We start from the raw sequence: 15,876 nt of genomic DNA, 5'->3' as shown, positions 1-15,876 counted from the left end.
GAGGGGGGGGGGGGGGGGCGGGGGGCGACAAGGGAGAAGAAAGTTTGGATTTAACTCTTCGTCGCTAAAACATCACCACAACCCAAACCCCCAGGCATCAGCAAAAGCGCCCAGCGTCCCCGGCAGCCGGTGCCCTCCCGCCACACACCGGCGGTGGCGGGCAGGGAGCGGCAGCCCCAGCGCTGGCTGCCGGCACCCTGCGCGCAGCCGTGCCCCGGGGCTCCCCTCGCTGCCCCGGGAGGGGGCCGACCCCCTTCGAACGCTGAGCGGGGAAAGCAGCCCTGCCTGGGGTCTGCGGGGCTGGCAGGGAAGTTTTTTGGTACTGCTAAAGGCACACACACACACACACACACACAAATATATATCTATATATATAGATGTATAGATATATATATAATACACACACGTCTTTATATATAGATTTCTATGTAGGTGTCTAGTCTATGTTTAAATTATTCTATCTATACACACAGTCCTCCTCTGATGAGGTCATTCTCCCATATATATGAGATTGGGTGTAAGATGCCAGATTCTAACGCCAAGATCTTATCACTGCCGATCTAAAAGCAATATAAAGTAAATGTTAGCAGAAGGGGAAATAAATTTTGGAGAGAAACATTCAACAAGGTGTCCCTGAAGGCTTTTCCCCCGCCCTCCCCAGCCGATGTGCCCACGCACTTTATGCCAAAGAGAGCCACTTCTGCACAAGAGACTCCTGCTTCAGAGCAAGGACAGACTGCACCCTCATCGTGGGTCTGTGCCTGGCAAGGGCTGCACCTTGACATTTTTAATCCCCTCCTCCCTTTCCCGAGCAATGCTCTCCTCTCTAATGCGCTAATCGGCTGCAGCTTATTTATTTTTATTTTTTCCCTTGTGGCTCCAAATATCTTAATTTTTTTTTAATTTCAGGAAACTCAAAACGGAAGAGGGGATGCTACATGAAAGTGTGACTCAAAAAAAAGGTTTTGCTATGCAGCCATCAGTAGCACCAGGAGACAGCTCCATTAAAAAAGTAGTTTTCCACTGCTCTTGAAAAGCCGTTATTTTTTACATCGCTTTTAGGAAGATAGATTAACAAAACATCACATTTCAAGCCACTCTGATCTGTAATTAAATGGAGGAGCCGGTTTGTATTCTCCTATGGCTTTTACAGAAGTTGCAGTGATCCAAAGTCAGGTTGCTGTGTCAGAGTGGCATTTTTATTAATGAGAATACAAAAAGCTTGCATATTCTTAGCCCGGCTTGAATTTAGTTGCTAAGCAACCGCTGTATGGTAATTCATCCGCGAAATTTAAATCTTGGAGAAAGGATCCTGCGTTTTGCTGAATGGTCGCCACGAGGAAAACAACTTGTGGGACCCGCGGCAGCTGCCGCAGCGGCACCGCGCCGCCCGCCCGCCGGCTCCCCCGGGCCGCCCGCCGCCCCGGGACGGCCCGCCGGGGACCCAGGGCAGGCGGGCAGCGGCGGCCGCCCCGTCGGCGCTGCCCCGGCCCGGCTTTCCGCGAGCGGAGGAGCGCGGCAGCGCCGTTTGCCCGCGCCCGGCGCGGCCCGGGCCCGCCGCAGCCAGCCCGGCTGTGGGGCGAGCGGGACGCGGGTCCCGCCGCAGCCCCGAGGGCGAGGCCCCGCGGGCACCACCGCGGACCCCGCTGCTCCTTTGGTGTCGGGCAGGACGGGATGGGCGGCGAGCCTTCCCCCGCTCGGCCTTCACCCCTCAGCTTTTTGTGTCGCCAAAGCCTCTCAAGCAAAGAACTCCCTACTGCTGTGTCATTGACACTGCGGGGCCGCTCGCCGCCCTCTTCTCCCCTCGCTCCGCCGCCTATTGAAGGCTGCGCCCGCTCCATTGTGCCAAACTGCAACTGAAAACACCGATGGGGCAATAACCACCTCCCTGCATCTCCTCCGATCGCTCCATCCAGCCACCCATTCCTCTCGCCAGAGGCGACCAAGCTCCTCGTCAACCCTGGCATTAGCAAAATGAATCCCTGTCCTCAAGCGCTCGCCCCACGCCTGCCTCCGAGGTCGGGACTTGTTGCGTCCCTTTTAGAGTTTGATTAATTACCCTGGAACTTAGGCAAACTAAAGTACATGTGGCGAAAAAGCTCACGCCTACAGTTTGTCCTGCAGCTTGCCAGTTACAGAGGTAATCTTTACACTCGCTTCCAAATCGAAATGTGCATCTCTGCGCTTCAGAAACGTATCCCTGTATAAATATATAGAAGTATCGATTTTGCTGTAGCTTGAAGATGTTGATCATTTATTACAAAAATAAACGAATAAATACAACAATGTATTGTTGCTTTCAACAGGATAAATATTTTACAAATATATAATTTAAAAAAACCCAAATTTAATTGTTAAAGTTATTTAAAATAGTACACTTATTGATAAAATTATCAATAGTATATACTGCATTTCATATTAGAACCAATTATTCTCTAAACGTTCCATTTAAAACCATTCATACAAAACAAGTTATGAGCATTGTAATGTGCAAACACGAGTCACTACATTATAGCATAAGGATTCTGTAAAGATCACTTTCCGATAGGAACTGCTGCGTTTTTAAGCCAAAGTAGAGCTCTCTGCTAAATTTCGGAATATACGCAGACCAACAGCAGTGACATGACTATTTTAAATACACCTGAAAATGATTTATTGTGTACAGACTCGACGGGGGAAAGATGGGATTTGAGTGAGAAGACTGGGGCGTAATAGAGGACCGCAGGATATGAAAATGTAAACTATAAATAATCACATCTCGGGATTACCCAGTCTGATCAAACATAACTTTGTAAAACATTTGGCTTTCCTTTAGGCAGGGGAAAAAAAAAAAAAGAAGATTAAAAAAAAAAAAAGAGTAAGGAAAACGATGCCGACTCTATTACCAAGCACAGAACACTGATATTATAAATGAATACAATTACTAAATTCATTAAGAGATCTGGCGATATATAACAATATTTTCATTATTTACACGTGTAACAATATAACCCTTAGCGCAAACCCTCTCACTTATTATCTACCTCTTGCTATCTCAGAGACTCACAACCCTGAAATTCCTAAATACATTCAAAGGATTCAGTTTCTCGGGGGCGGGGGAGGGGGCGGAGGGGCGGAGGGGGGAGCGCCCATGGCCTCACTTTTTGTGCATAACAAGTCCACGGAACGGGCACATTTTGCCGGTCCCTCCGACCACACGTTACTCCTCCAGCCTAACCCCCAGCTTTTCGGAGGCAGCAACCCGCAAAGGTTGCCTTTTAATAGAAACCAGCGTGAAGCCTAACGTTAGCTCTTTGTTGCCATCCAAATCGAGTAACCAAATACCGCTCCGAAATTTAAATAGACTTTCTTCGCGGCTAATACAACTGCTCCCCTTCGTGTGTGAAAACAGGATCCCACCTCACGTGTCAGTGGTACCCGGCCCCCGGAGGGGAGCCCGGCCGGGCCGCCTGCACGCCGGCCCCCGCCCGGCCCTTCTTCCCTCCCCAGCTGCAAAATCAGCCAGCAGCTTCTGCTACAACGAACAAAAGAAATAGCGTCCTTTACCCTTTCGGGTTCTCCTTCCCTTTGTTGGGTTGGCTTCTTCCCCCACCCCCCCTCTTATTTCCTCCGTGTCAGTAGGGCCTTTCGGATTTCACAAATCAAACCGACGGTGATATTTACTACGAGCTGGTGTTAAAATAATGCATCCCGGTGCGCGGCTCCCAGGTTGGCTTTGATTTATGGACTTACACAAGGCCTATCTGAAAGGAAGAAATGCTTGTTGTTCCTACAGCAGTTTTCTGGGGGTTTAACCCCTGCCTCAATAGCAGAGAAGCAAGGCAGGAGGGAGGGGGCGCGGAGGAGGGGAGGAAGAGGAAGGTGAGAAAGGAGCCACAGACGAACTGGATCATAAAAGAAAACCTTATTCTCCAGCAGACTATCAATGGAGGCGGGTGGATGCATTAGATGCAGCTCTCTACTTCCCACAACCTCCCCGCTGCAAAATGAAGAGAGTTGAGGCGGTCGTTCACTTGTCCCTACATTGCAATAAATTCTAGTGGATAAATATGACAGGTCAGCTAGTGCATCTATTGGCATCTCCAACGTTACTGACGCGCGTGTGTTTGCAAAGAAGGCATGGCAGCGCTATGGCAAAGTGGAGGAGAAAACTAGACTACACCACTTCACACCCCATAGAAAAACCTTAAAACAACAACAACAGCCACAGCAACAGCAACAACAGAAACGGTGAACTAGGCAGACCGCACGTGGGATGCTAAAAGTATTATTCTATATATTCGATCAGGAAAAAAATTATAAAATATAATTTCCTTTAAATTATAAAGATAAATTAAATACAAATATTAATACATACATAAAATGAGCCAAAAATAAATTATAGGTCAGCCCCCTTTCTCCCTCTTTGCACCCCCCCCCGCCCCCCCCGCACCTCCCCCCCGTCTAGCCTCAGTTTGGAAAGAGAAGAAACAAGACTGAACTTTTGGAAACATCCCTCTTAGCACCGGCCACGCGGGACCTGAGGACGCGCTCAGGTACCGCCCGCGCCCGAGTGCCAGCCCAAACCGAGGCGCCACTGCCCTTTCGGGTGGAAGGTGGCATGTGGTGAGCTCTAATGTCGCCGTCCTTCCCGGCGACACAGGGTCCCCGGGGCTGATGGAAGGGAGCGCGGACGGGCCCGGCGGAGAGGCGGGCAGGGGAGAGCCCCGCGCCGGGCAAGCAGCAGCAAGGGTGAGGCGGGGGCACTGCCGGGGAGCACGGGCCGTGCAGCCGGCAGGTCGGACCCTCCGTATTCCTCTCACTTTAGCAGTATGTCCCTTCAGAGAACTTTTTTGTTTGTTTGTTTTTCGACACAGTGTTTATGCATCAGACACAGACTATTTCATTCTAACAAATTTATTTTCTCAATCAGCTCTTACGGAATCACTACTCAAATTAAATTACAATCAAATTATCACATCAAAAGATACCCTTATTACCTAACAACTGTCCATATTTTCATTTCATTTTGATTTGTGCTCGTCTGAAAAAAACACGTAATACAAGATCTGGGGAAAAAATAAATTACCGTTTTGCAGCAGTTCATAGGTATTCTGAATAAAATATTAAAAGAAGTCATTTAATGAAAATATAAAGCAAATTTTTTTTTTTAGATCAACAACGGATCTAACAATTCTATATTGCCGTCTTTTTGAAAAGTCTGTTTATTAAAACCTACCAAAAACACTGCTTGGAAATGGCAGTATTATATAATCACATCCACAGCACCCATTCAATCAAAGTTGGCAACGGATTTAGGAGAGGAGAAGTTCAGATAAGTGCAGCTGCAGATGCTCAGTCCTTCTAAATCCCTTTATCTGAATCAGTCCAGAAATAAAAAATAAAAATATTAATAAAAAAAATATTAGCAGTGGATTTTTTTTATGACTCTTCCATGATGATTGGCAGCCGTCAGGAGCAGGACTTTGACAGCCCTAAATTATTTCCCTTTCTTTCCCTGGTTCCTTTAATTCATGCAAAGTCCTTCTACAGAGCTCGAACTTTAGGGACCAACAACATCTCCTTCTCTCACCCTCCCCCTGGCGTCTGTCCCTCCCCCCTTTATCCTCAGGGTCAGTTTTCTCCGCGTGCGGGCATTTATTTCCATATTTTTGTTCTATAGCTATACCTATATATATAGATAAATATATATATATGTATTTGCTTCCCTATTCAGCCTGCTTGTTTTTAGTGCTGTGTGCATATTTTTTTTTCCTGGAAAAAGTGGACCCTTTCATTTTGCAGAATATATAGATTTATAGATATATATGTTTTCAGAGTGGATATCTGCCTTGCACCAAAATTCTATGGTTTGGCCAAGAAAAACAGGGTGCCGGAATGCAGCAGGCACCCTCTGATTAACCAGATTATTTTTCTTCTGTTTCCCTTTTTTTGACTGCACCCATTGGAAAAAAAAAATTAAAAAGAGGGAGAGAGAAAGGAGAAAAAAAGTTTCTGTGATTCATAGAAGAGAGCCCTTTTGGGGATGGGGGGAAGAGTGCGGGGGGTGGGGGGGAGGAGGAGGGGAGAGAAGAAGCGCAGACAGTGGTGTTCCTTACTGCGAGAAGGGGATAATTTGGAGAAAAATAAAAATAAAAATAAAATTTAAAAAGCCCAAGCCCACCCCCCAAGCCCTTTCCCCACAACCAACCAACCAACCCCCCGGCACATCTGCAGTTTTGGTGCATTATGCATCTCCACCCCGTTTTCCCAACACGGTCTAAACGCTCTCGCTCGGATCGACCTTCTCCACCGCTCCCTATTGGTATCGATCTTATATATATATAGATGCACGCATATATCCATATATATATAAACACAAGCAGTCTGAACGAGCCTGGATCGTGTGTGTGTGTGTGTGTGCGCGCGTGTGTGTCTGTGTGAGCGTGCGGCTGTGCGCGGCGGTGCCGGGGCCGGCGGCGGTGCCGGCGGCGGTGCCCGGCCCGGCCTGGCCCGCGCTGCCCCCGCGCTGCCCGGCCCGCCCGCGGTGCCCCTCACTGCACGCTGGTCTGCAGTCCGTGGTGAGGGGGCGGCGTGTCGGAGTTGACGGTGCCGACCTGGGAGTAGACATCGTCGGGGGTCTGCTGCTGGATCCCCGGGGGGGTCATCCGTTTCTCTTTCTGCCTCCGATTGCAAAACCAAACCCTGACCACCTCCTTCTCCAGCTGCAGGCTGTCCGCTAGGTTCGTAATCTCCTGGGCGGAGGGCTTGGGGCATTTCAGAAAGTGGCTCTCCAAGGCCCCCTTGACACTCACCTCGATGGAGGTCCGCTTCTTCCTCTTCCTGCCCTGGGCGGCGATCTTGTCGATGCTGGTGGGACTGCCCGTGGAAGAGTCGGCTTCCTCCAGCCACTTGTTCAACAAAGGCTTCAGCTTGCACATGTTCTTGAAGCTGAGCTGCAGGGCCTCGAAGCGGCATATGGTGGTCTGCGAGAAGACGTTGCCGTACAGGGTGCCCAGCGCCAGCCCCACGTCGGCCTGGGTGAAGCCCAGCTTAATCCGCCGCTGCTTGAACTGCTTGGCGAACTGCTCCAGGTCGTCGGAGGTCGGCGTGTCCTCGTCCGAGTGCGGGTCGTGGCTGTTGACGCCGCCGTGGTGCGGCGGGTGGTGCCCGGGGTGCTGGTGGTGGTGGTGGTGGTGATGCCCGGGGTGCTCGCCCAGCTCCGGCGTCTCGCCGCGCACGAGCCCCGGGTGCACCAGGCTCTGACCGCCGGGGGGGGGGCTCAACATGCCGTTCACCGTGAAACCCCCGGGCTGCGAGTAGAGGAGCGACTGCTGCTGCTGCTGCCCGCCGGCCATGGAGGGTAGGTGGGCGGCCGCCGCCGCCCCCCAGGCCGCCGGGTGCCCCTGGTGCGGGGGGCCCAGGTGGGGCGGCCGGTGGTGCAGCGCCGCGCCCGAGTGCAGGTCGTCGCGTCCGCCGCTGCCCTTGACGTCGGGCGGCGGCGGCGGCTGCTGGGGGCTGCCCGTCATGCCCACGGGGCTGCCGGACCAGGGCGAGCCCGCTTCGGCGGCAGCGGCGGCGGCGGCGGCGGCGGCGGCGGCGGCGTGGGGCAGGGCTGTCACCCACTGGTGGGCATGGCTCAGCATATGGCCGCCGTTGCTGGCGGCCATGGCGCCCGGCATGAAGTCGCTCTGGACCATCTTGGCCGCCGGGTCGCCGCGGTAGCCGCCCGCCACCGAGGTGACGGCCACGCTCCCCGGCTGCATGCCGCCGCCGCCGCCGCCGCCGCCCGAGTCCGCGTGGACGATGGAGCCGGCCGCCAGGATGCCGTTGCCGGGGAGGTAGGGGTTAGAGGTGGCCGCGGCCATCCCGCGCCCGCCGCCCGCCGCTCGCCCCCGCCGCGCCGCAGACGCCGCTGCGCCGCCGCCGCCGGCTGCCGGGCGCCCGCCGCGAGCGCCCTTGCCCGGCGCTGCCGGGGCCGCTGCCGGGGCCGCCGCCCGCGCCGCCGCCGCCGCCGCCGCCTTCCCAGCCTCGCCGGGGCGCCGGGGCGCGGGGTTCACCTGCTAGCGCTCCGCTGCGCGCTCTCCTCCGCCCGTCCGCCGGCCGTCCTGCCTCCGCTCCGCGGCGCGCTCGTTGCGGTCGCCGGCTCTCGCTTCGCCTTTTATATTTTTTTAGCCTTTCTTTTTTTTTTTCCAAAAAAAGAGAAATATTTAGCTGTACATGTAGTTTTCCTCCGCCTTCTTCTCGCCCGGGTTTGCTGCTCGCAGGGAGGAAACCAAACAAAGGCTAAAAAGCGAAAAAAGGCGGGGGGGGGGATCAAAAAGCCCCCGTGCCTTCTCCCCTCCGCTCCCCTAGGAGTACATCTCCTCCTCTCAGCCTTCCCCTCTCAGAGTGAAACTTTTCCTTTTCTTCTTCCTTTAAGGCTTTGTGTGTGGGTATATTTTCCTTTTTTTCTGCCTCTCTGTCTTTCTCTCCTCGGTTCCTCGATCTCCTTTTGCTCTGTTAATTGCAAGTTTTGTTGGTGTCCTAAGAAAACTTCCTGTGATGATGATGGTGGTGATGGTGGTGATGATGCATTTCTCAAAGTTGTGCTGTTGCTGAAGCACTTTGTCCCCTTTGAAACAAGAGTCCTGCCGGAGCCTTCTTGCTAGAGTCACGCTCTGGATAAGACATTTTTTTCTCTCTACCTTTCCTTTTGGCGGTCGGAAAAAAAAAAGTAAAAAGAAATTTAAAAAGTTGAATTTTCTCGTTACCTCGCGAATTGTTTCTTTCCCTCTCCCGCTCTCTCTCTCGCTTGGTTTGTTGTCTTTTTTTTTTTTTTTGTTGTGTTTGTTTTGCTTTTTATTTTAATTCCAGCAGTTGGTCGAGGGAGGAGGCGGAGGAGGAGCGCCTTGGTGGAGAGGTGTGTGTATGTGTGTGTGCATATATGGTATCCTTTATACACTAACTCCAGCGGGGAAGTTGGCTGCCGGGCTGGCAGCGCGCACTGGCGGTGCCGGAGTCCCGCCGCTCGCCTCTCCCCGCCTCCCTCTCCCGGGCCGTGCCCGCGCCCTCCCTCCTCCCTCCGCCCTCCCCCCTCCAGTCCGTCCGTTCGTCCGTCAGTCCCTCCCTCTCTCTCCTCCCTCCCGCCGCCGCCGCCGCCGCCCGCGCCGCCAGCGCCCGGCCCCGCCGCGAGGAAGCGGCCGCCGCCGCCCCCGCCGATTGGCTGCGCGCCCCGTGACGGACAGCGCGCCGCCGGCCGCGCGGCCCCCCTTCCGGCCGTTCCGATTGGCTGCTTTTTAATTTAGGCGAAGTGGCGTCGGAGATGGAAGTTGCCCCCCCTTGCTTCTATCCCTCCTCCCCCTCCCCTTCCTCCTTCCTCCTCCCTCCATCCCTCCCTCCCTCCGCCTCTTAACTCTTCCTGCCCGGCGGACGCACGCACCTCGGAGCTCTCCCGCCGTCGCCGCTCGGGCAGGGGCGAGCGCGGGCGGTAATAATTAATACCAACACTAATAACGACAATAATAACGACGCCAGCACCGGGCTGGATTCGAAAAGGCGTTTGTGCGAAGGTGTCACCACCGGGCACACGCACCCGCTTCTCTCCCGCCGGCAGTGCCCGTACCGGCATTCGGAGCTGCCCCCCCGCCGCGCTCAGCCCCGGAGGCGCCCGCCCCCCGCCCGCCCCCTCTTCCCTTTGTCCGCCCCCGCACCCCGGGGTGCGTCCCGGACCCCGGCAGCCCCTCCGCAGCCGTCACGCCGGGGGGCTGGCCCGGCAACGCCGGAGGAGGGCCGCCCCGTCGGCGGGGGAGGTGGCAAGGGGAGCCGGCGTCCGGGCTTGCCCTGCGCGCTGCGGTCTGCTCGCAGGGAGCCAGCCCCGCGGCATGAAACGCTGTATTATTTCTCGTCCAGCGGAAAGAGTTAAGGGGGGCGGGGGAAGGCGGGGGCGCGGGGGAGAGATGCGACCGAGCGGAAACACTGCGCGCAGGCAACCTCAGTGAACCACGGAGAAAGAGAAAGTGGCAACAAAAACAAGGGCAAATTGAACGCTCCTCGGGGACTGCCGGTGCAATAACATCGCTCGGACACGGAGGGGACACGGCGCTGCCGGTGACCGCCCCGCCGCGCGGCGCCGTCCCACGCGCGCTCCCCGGGTGGCGGGGGCCGCGCGAAGAAAACGCACGGCGCGGGCATGGGAATGGGCAGCGCCGTCCCCGCCTGGCCCTGCCCGCCCCGCTCCCCTCCTCCGCACGCTGAACAAGCCGGCCCTGCCAGGCGGTGAGCTGCGCCCCGCTGGCAGCGCCCTCCACGCCGTCCTGCTCCCGCCGCGCTCGGCAGCCGGTGCTCGGGGCTCCCTCCAGCCGCCGGCTGGCACGGCACGAAATACCATGGCAGGTCGGGTTAGAAAAACCATTCAAGTGAAGCGTACGGATCTTAAGGGCGGTGGTAAATAACACCAAACATAATAATTATAAATATATATATATGTGTATATATATATTTGTATATATGTGTATATATATATATATGCATATATATATAGGTATATATATTTGTTCCCATGCGTCCTCCAAAGGTTTCTTTTTTTATATATAAAAGATCCAACACAGATTTCATTGAATAAATCTGAGATCTCCAGGTGCAGACGTTTGAATAGTCAGTGCCAGAACCCCATGTTTTCCTTTCCAGCCGATTTTGCTTGGATCAGGCTCAAAAACCGAGTGAGTCTCGTGGTTTTGTTTACACTGAATGGGGAGGATAGGAACGGTGCCATGGGGCCGTCTTTCATTAATATACAGTGAGGATTTTGTCTAAATTACTGCTATGAATTTCACAGTACACGCTTTCAAAAGCCGTCTCAGGTGGCCTGATGAAACGTGATAGCGCCTCTGCAAACAGATCTACTTTCTTAATAAAAAAGGAAGGTGTGTGGGGGGGTGGAGAAATCCCCCAAAAATACAGAAAAAAAAACCAAACCGCCGTACACCCTCATAACAGCGACAACAAAAAATAAAGCTCAAGCTGGAGTATGGTCTTTTATTTTAAAAAATATCCCAACAAAAAACAAACAACCAACTTCGTTCCCCAAATCTTCCCACCCCCTCCCTTGCAGAGTGAGATTGTTTTGTCTGGAAAAAAATCCAAAGTATAACAAGGGGAGAACAGTTAGTGCTGATTTTCATTTGCATAAATTTTCATATATTTTGGTGAAAATAATAGACTAGTGGAGAGCGGGGCTTAGTGGAGTCAGTGCAAAGGAAAATCTTAACATGGATCGTTTCGCTGGAGTTGAGAACATGCTTTTTTCCCCCTGTCACCTTATTAAAATCAAAAAATTAAAAAAAAATTCTCTAAATCCTGGGAGTTTGATCGGTAAGTGTTTTACATTTTTTTATCTACTTTTGTTTTCTTTAAAGTCTTCTGGATATATATTTTCAAAAGCTTAGGACAAGACAGGGGAAACCCATGGCAACTGCCTTGAAGGAAACAGGCTGAAAAAAAAAGGGAAAGAGAAAAGGGAAAAAAAATCCCACCAGCAACAAAAAGCACCTTAGTGAAATATTACATAAAAAGCATGGATTCATTCCAAAGCTCAAGGCAGCAATGGAATTCTTCAGCGCTGGAAAGTCTTTCTGGTTACTACTTCACTTTTCTGGGCACTGTTAATTATTGTAACACCAAGACTCGGGGAGGCTGGGCCGGGGCGGGGGGGGGGGGGGGCGAGGAAAGCTCTCGAAAATATTACAGATTTGTGAAGGGGAGGCGAGGCAGAGATGCGGGCTGTTTTCAAACGCTGCTTCGGGGGGGCGGGGGGGTCGCCCGGCGGGCGGGGAGGGGGCCCGGCCGGTTCAGCGGGCGGGAGAGGGGCCGGGGCCGGGGCCGAGCGGGGCGCGGTGACCCGAGCACCTGCCGGCGGAGGGACGGACGGACGGACGGACGGACGGGAGCGGGGGAGGCCGGGGAAGGTGCGGAGCGGCGGTGCACGCACAGGGTTAATATTGTAACTAGGGAACAGACGGTTAAGCACAACATCTAGAGCTCTGTAGTGAAAGTCCATCAGAAAGAGTATAATCAATCAAAACTAACCAGGACATCCCTTCATTTTATTCTCCAAGGAGATTGGGGCTGGAGGATTACAGACCAGATTTCACTTTGTTTCTCTCTCTTGACAATCTTGCCTGTCTCTCCGCTTTCCCCGAATCCCATCCAATTGCGAGCTGTAGTCTAATGATCTGAAACTCTTCTATAGCGTTTGGGTCAGTGTGATAAATAATGCGATAAATAATGTAGGATTAAATTAACAGGCCAGATACCGCTCCCGAAAACTTTACCGAACCTTAAATATCCCATTACGTGACTTTAATTTATTTTAATTTTACCCTTTTTTTTTTGCATTTTTTTCCTTGCCACCTCTGTTGCTGCTCTTTTGGATACACAATAGCTGGTGATCATTGTAATTTCCTAGAATTAGTTACTTCTTTGGAAACGGTCGATAGCCAAATCAATAAAATGGCTTGTAAAACTACGGAGGTATAGGTTTCAATTTGGGGGGGAGAAGAATCGCTCATTTTCCACTTCTTGTTGACGTGCCCAGCGTCTCTTTTGACTGGGGTTAACTCTGTGTGCTCCATCGGAACAGATGCCGTATAGAGCTGCTCCCTCAAGATCATTTGTTTCCTTGATGGGGGAACATTTCTGAGCAGAACATATTGGTTGCCATAGAGAAAGAAATAAAAGGAAGAACACTAGTCACATTAAGCTATATGTTTGTGCACTGGGCTTTAGATAAAAGGACCCCAGTTCAAGCCAGAGAGAACGGGGCCAAAGCAGAGCTTCTTAGCTTCACTAAAACTAGCTTTATTTTGTTTTGGACTTTTGCGGTTGAAACATGTAAGCTAATTTTATTGGCTGTCGTTAATTTTATACGATACGGCTTGCTGAACAAAATCAACTTTGGGCGCGCTCCGCCTGGCCCCGGCCGGCCGCCAGGGGGCGCCCCGCGACGCCCCCTCCCCGCGCGCGCGGGCGGGGGCTGAGGGCGGCTGAGGGGGCTGCGGGCCCGGCCCCGCCGCCGGCGCTGCCCGCACACCGGCGCTGCCCGCACACCGGCGCTCCCCGCCGCCGGGACAGCGCCCCGCGGCCCCCGGGGCCGGCGGGCGGGGGGACAGCAGCGGGGGCTGCCGGTGCACGGGCCGCCCGAAAGTGTCCCAGGCGGTGCGGTGCCTCCAACGGACCCGAGGCCTGCAAGGAGTGAGAGCGGTAATTAAACACAGGCACGGGCACCGCAGCTCGGGGCAACCCGGGGTGCCACGCGGGGCTTTTTTGTGGTTTTCTTCCTGTCCAAATAAGGCGCTTAAGCCTCTGGAGATGCAATAAAACGACTCGGGTTTTTTACATTATTTAATATTTAATCGCTGTATTAAACCTGGAAAAGTGGCTAGTTTTCTTTTTCTTTTTTTTTTTTTTTTCTTTCGTTTTTCCCTCCTTCTCCCTCAAGCTGGCCACTCCTCCCCCCGATCCCTTCAGACTTATCTGTGTGCGGGAGCCAGCGACAGAGGTAGCGCCGGGCTCCCCCCGCCTCCCGCCCTGCCCGCACCGGCCGCGCACCCGGCACAAATTTCGCCGTCCGGGACGCTCGCAGATTAACAACCTCAACTAAGCACAGCATCGACAGCGACCGCAGCTTAGCTCGACACAGCTCGGGTCTCTGTCCCTTCCCGAGCGCGCCTGCCCTCTGCCCTTACTCCTTTCCTCTGCTTCCCTCGCTAAGTGATTGCAAGAGGGGACAGAACTGAGAAATTTAGTTGGTGGCTTTTAGTTTTCGGGTTTTTTTTTTTTTAGTGCGCGGGGAGGGTTGTTTTTTGGGGTTTTTTTTTGGTTTTTTTTTTGGTGGAATTCCTGCGCAAACACGGCTGCTTCTCACCCCCGCGCCCTCGTCCACGGGCAGGACACAGGGCACGGGCGGACCCGCGTGGCTGCAGCATCCTGCAACGCACCTGCGTCCTCCCGGGACGGGCGGGGAGCGGTGGCCACGGGGGCGGGAGCTTGGAGCCACTTTGCTTCCCCGTGGTGGAGCCCCAGCAGTTTCCGTGCTACAAGGAAAGTTTTATTTCTTGCCTCCATAAAGGAAAGACCAATTGGAACCCTGGAAATCACACAGCCCATAAATATGATAGAACCTGGCAAGATGAACTCCCCGCCTAAAAGCCTAACACATGCATAGCAAAAAAAAAAAAAAAAAAAAAAGAGAGAGAGAGAGAGAGAAAAGTAATCAAAGACAGAAAACGACCTACAAGATATTACACTTATTACACTTTTCTACACTTTCCATTTAAAGTGTTCGTGGGGCTTCATTTGGAAAACGGAGTCAAGTCTTTGTGTGTATTGACCGTGAGGTAAAATGGTTGAGATATTTACATGAACGAAACTTTCCACCTACCGCGTTTGGCGCAATGAGCGCTAGGAATATTCCAGACTATTAAAACATATTTCCAGAGCTCAATTCTCCTCAGAAACGTGGTCACTTTCTTGAGATTTGCAGTTTAGTGAACATTTCCCTCGCCTGTGAAGCGGGCGGGTTTTGGAGTTGAAAGAGCCCAGCAAAATTCATCATCCCGGGGTCGGGATTGAGCGGATTTCCCCCAGCTTTCCTCTGCCCCTCCTTCCCCCAATCCTCCAAGCGTAACCTGCGTTATATTTTAAACAAAACAGGGTTTAGAAGCTCAGCTCCTCTGCTGTGTGCCTGCGCCAGTTAGCAGCAGCAGGCGACTAGGTACCGCAAGCGAGAGAAAAACTAACGCAAAAACGAGCAACAAGTTAATTCGGCAAAAGTAAACTTTTCTGGCTGCCTTTGGAGGAGTCCGGTCCGGCCAGGATTGCCGGCTCCATGCCTGCCGTGGCACCCCAATTATAAGAGTGCTACAGAGTGCATTTTTTTCCTCCCCTTTTTTAAAATAAATGCCTATTTTGTCCTAATGGATGCCTTTGGAAAATGGATGTAGAAGAGATACTGTCGTGGAAATAGTAAAAAGAAAGTGTTTACCGTATTTAGTATTCATTTACTTATAGTGGGAAATGATTAGGTATGTACTAATATAACCGTGGAGACCAACTGCCTAATTAGCATTTACAAATTAAAATGTTAAACATAAAGACATATTCCGTATACAGTCTGCTATATGTAAAACACATTCGTGCATAATACAGCAGTCAGCTGCAAACGTGAAGTTGACTGGCTTCCAGATATGTAGCGTTCTTGGCTAATGCGATCTGCTCTGGGTTTTTCAAGCTTACCCACGCTGTAGTTCATAGTTCTTATGACCACGTTGATAGCTGCACTAGGGATATTGCACTAACCAATCTGGAGAAAATAGGAAAATACACAGATTACTTTTAGAGGCTGACTATAATAACGATAAACACAATAGGCAGGCAGATCATTTATCCATACCTTTTATTCTGAAGGCTTCACTCAGAACCTTATTTGTTGTTTTGAGCATAACAAAGCAATTCGGGTTCTGTAATAAATTAGAACAATAATACAGAACCGCACATGCAAAGCAAGATTCCTTTATTTCCCAGCTGCATAATTTTGATATTACCCAACGTGTCTTGCTCAGGGTTCACCTCACACGGACTGTAATGAGAGTTGCCAAATGAATGGAACAATCTATCTGTTGACTTGAGCTCAACGTAGACACATTACATATGATGGAAACCTAATGCTCCCACCGATGTTAAAATCAGAGGGATACATAGTTTCAATCCAGACCCTTAAACATGTAGATTTTTATTAATAAGAATAATTGTGCATGTAGCGACATTAAAAGGGGATTTACAAGTTGGAGTATTTTAAAAGAGACTGTGAAAACCTTAGCCCTGCTTTTATTAGACATGATATCATTTTGATTTGCGTGC

General features: G+C 52.0%; 1 protein-coding gene and 1 long non-coding RNA gene across 3 annotated transcripts in view; one reads left to right on the top strand and one right to left on the bottom strand.

Annotated features, from left to right (window-relative positions):
- Positions 1-4,880: 4,880 nt before the first annotated feature.
- On the bottom strand, positions 4,881-7,847 carry POU3F3 (POU class 3 homeobox 3). The gene has a single exon (XM_066545254.1). The coding sequence runs from the start codon at positions 7,845-7,847 to the stop codon at positions 6,534-6,536; it is 1,314 nt and encodes a 437-aa protein (XP_066401351.1). The 3' UTR covers positions 4,881-6,533.
- Positions 7,848-11,199: 3,352 nt separating this feature from the next.
- The window catches only part of LOC136553602 (uncharacterized), a 39,464-nt gene continuing 34,787 nt past the window's right edge, over positions 11,200-15,876 (top strand). The window contains exon 1 of one of the 2 annotated variants that reach the window (XR_010783175.1): positions 11,200-11,331. This is a non-coding gene — a long non-coding RNA (uncharacterized lncRNA). The remainder of the gene's footprint in view (positions 11,332-15,876) is intronic. The other variant, XR_010783182.1, reaches the window with a different exon arrangement.

The sequence above is a fragment of the Molothrus aeneus genome, chromosome 2 (assembly GCF_037042795.1).
Source record: "Molothrus aeneus isolate 106 chromosome 2, BPBGC_Maene_1.0, whole genome shotgun sequence".
Taxonomy (NCBI): domain Eukaryota; kingdom Metazoa; phylum Chordata; class Aves; order Passeriformes; family Icteridae; genus Molothrus; species Molothrus aeneus.
This window is presented reverse-complemented; position numbering and strand designations above follow the sequence as displayed.

Coding starts and splice junctions, on each gene's coding strand:
- POU3F3 (XM_066545254.1), bottom strand. CDS start 7,847: ATGGCCGCGGCCACCTCTAACCCCTACCTCCCCGGCAACGGCATCCTG.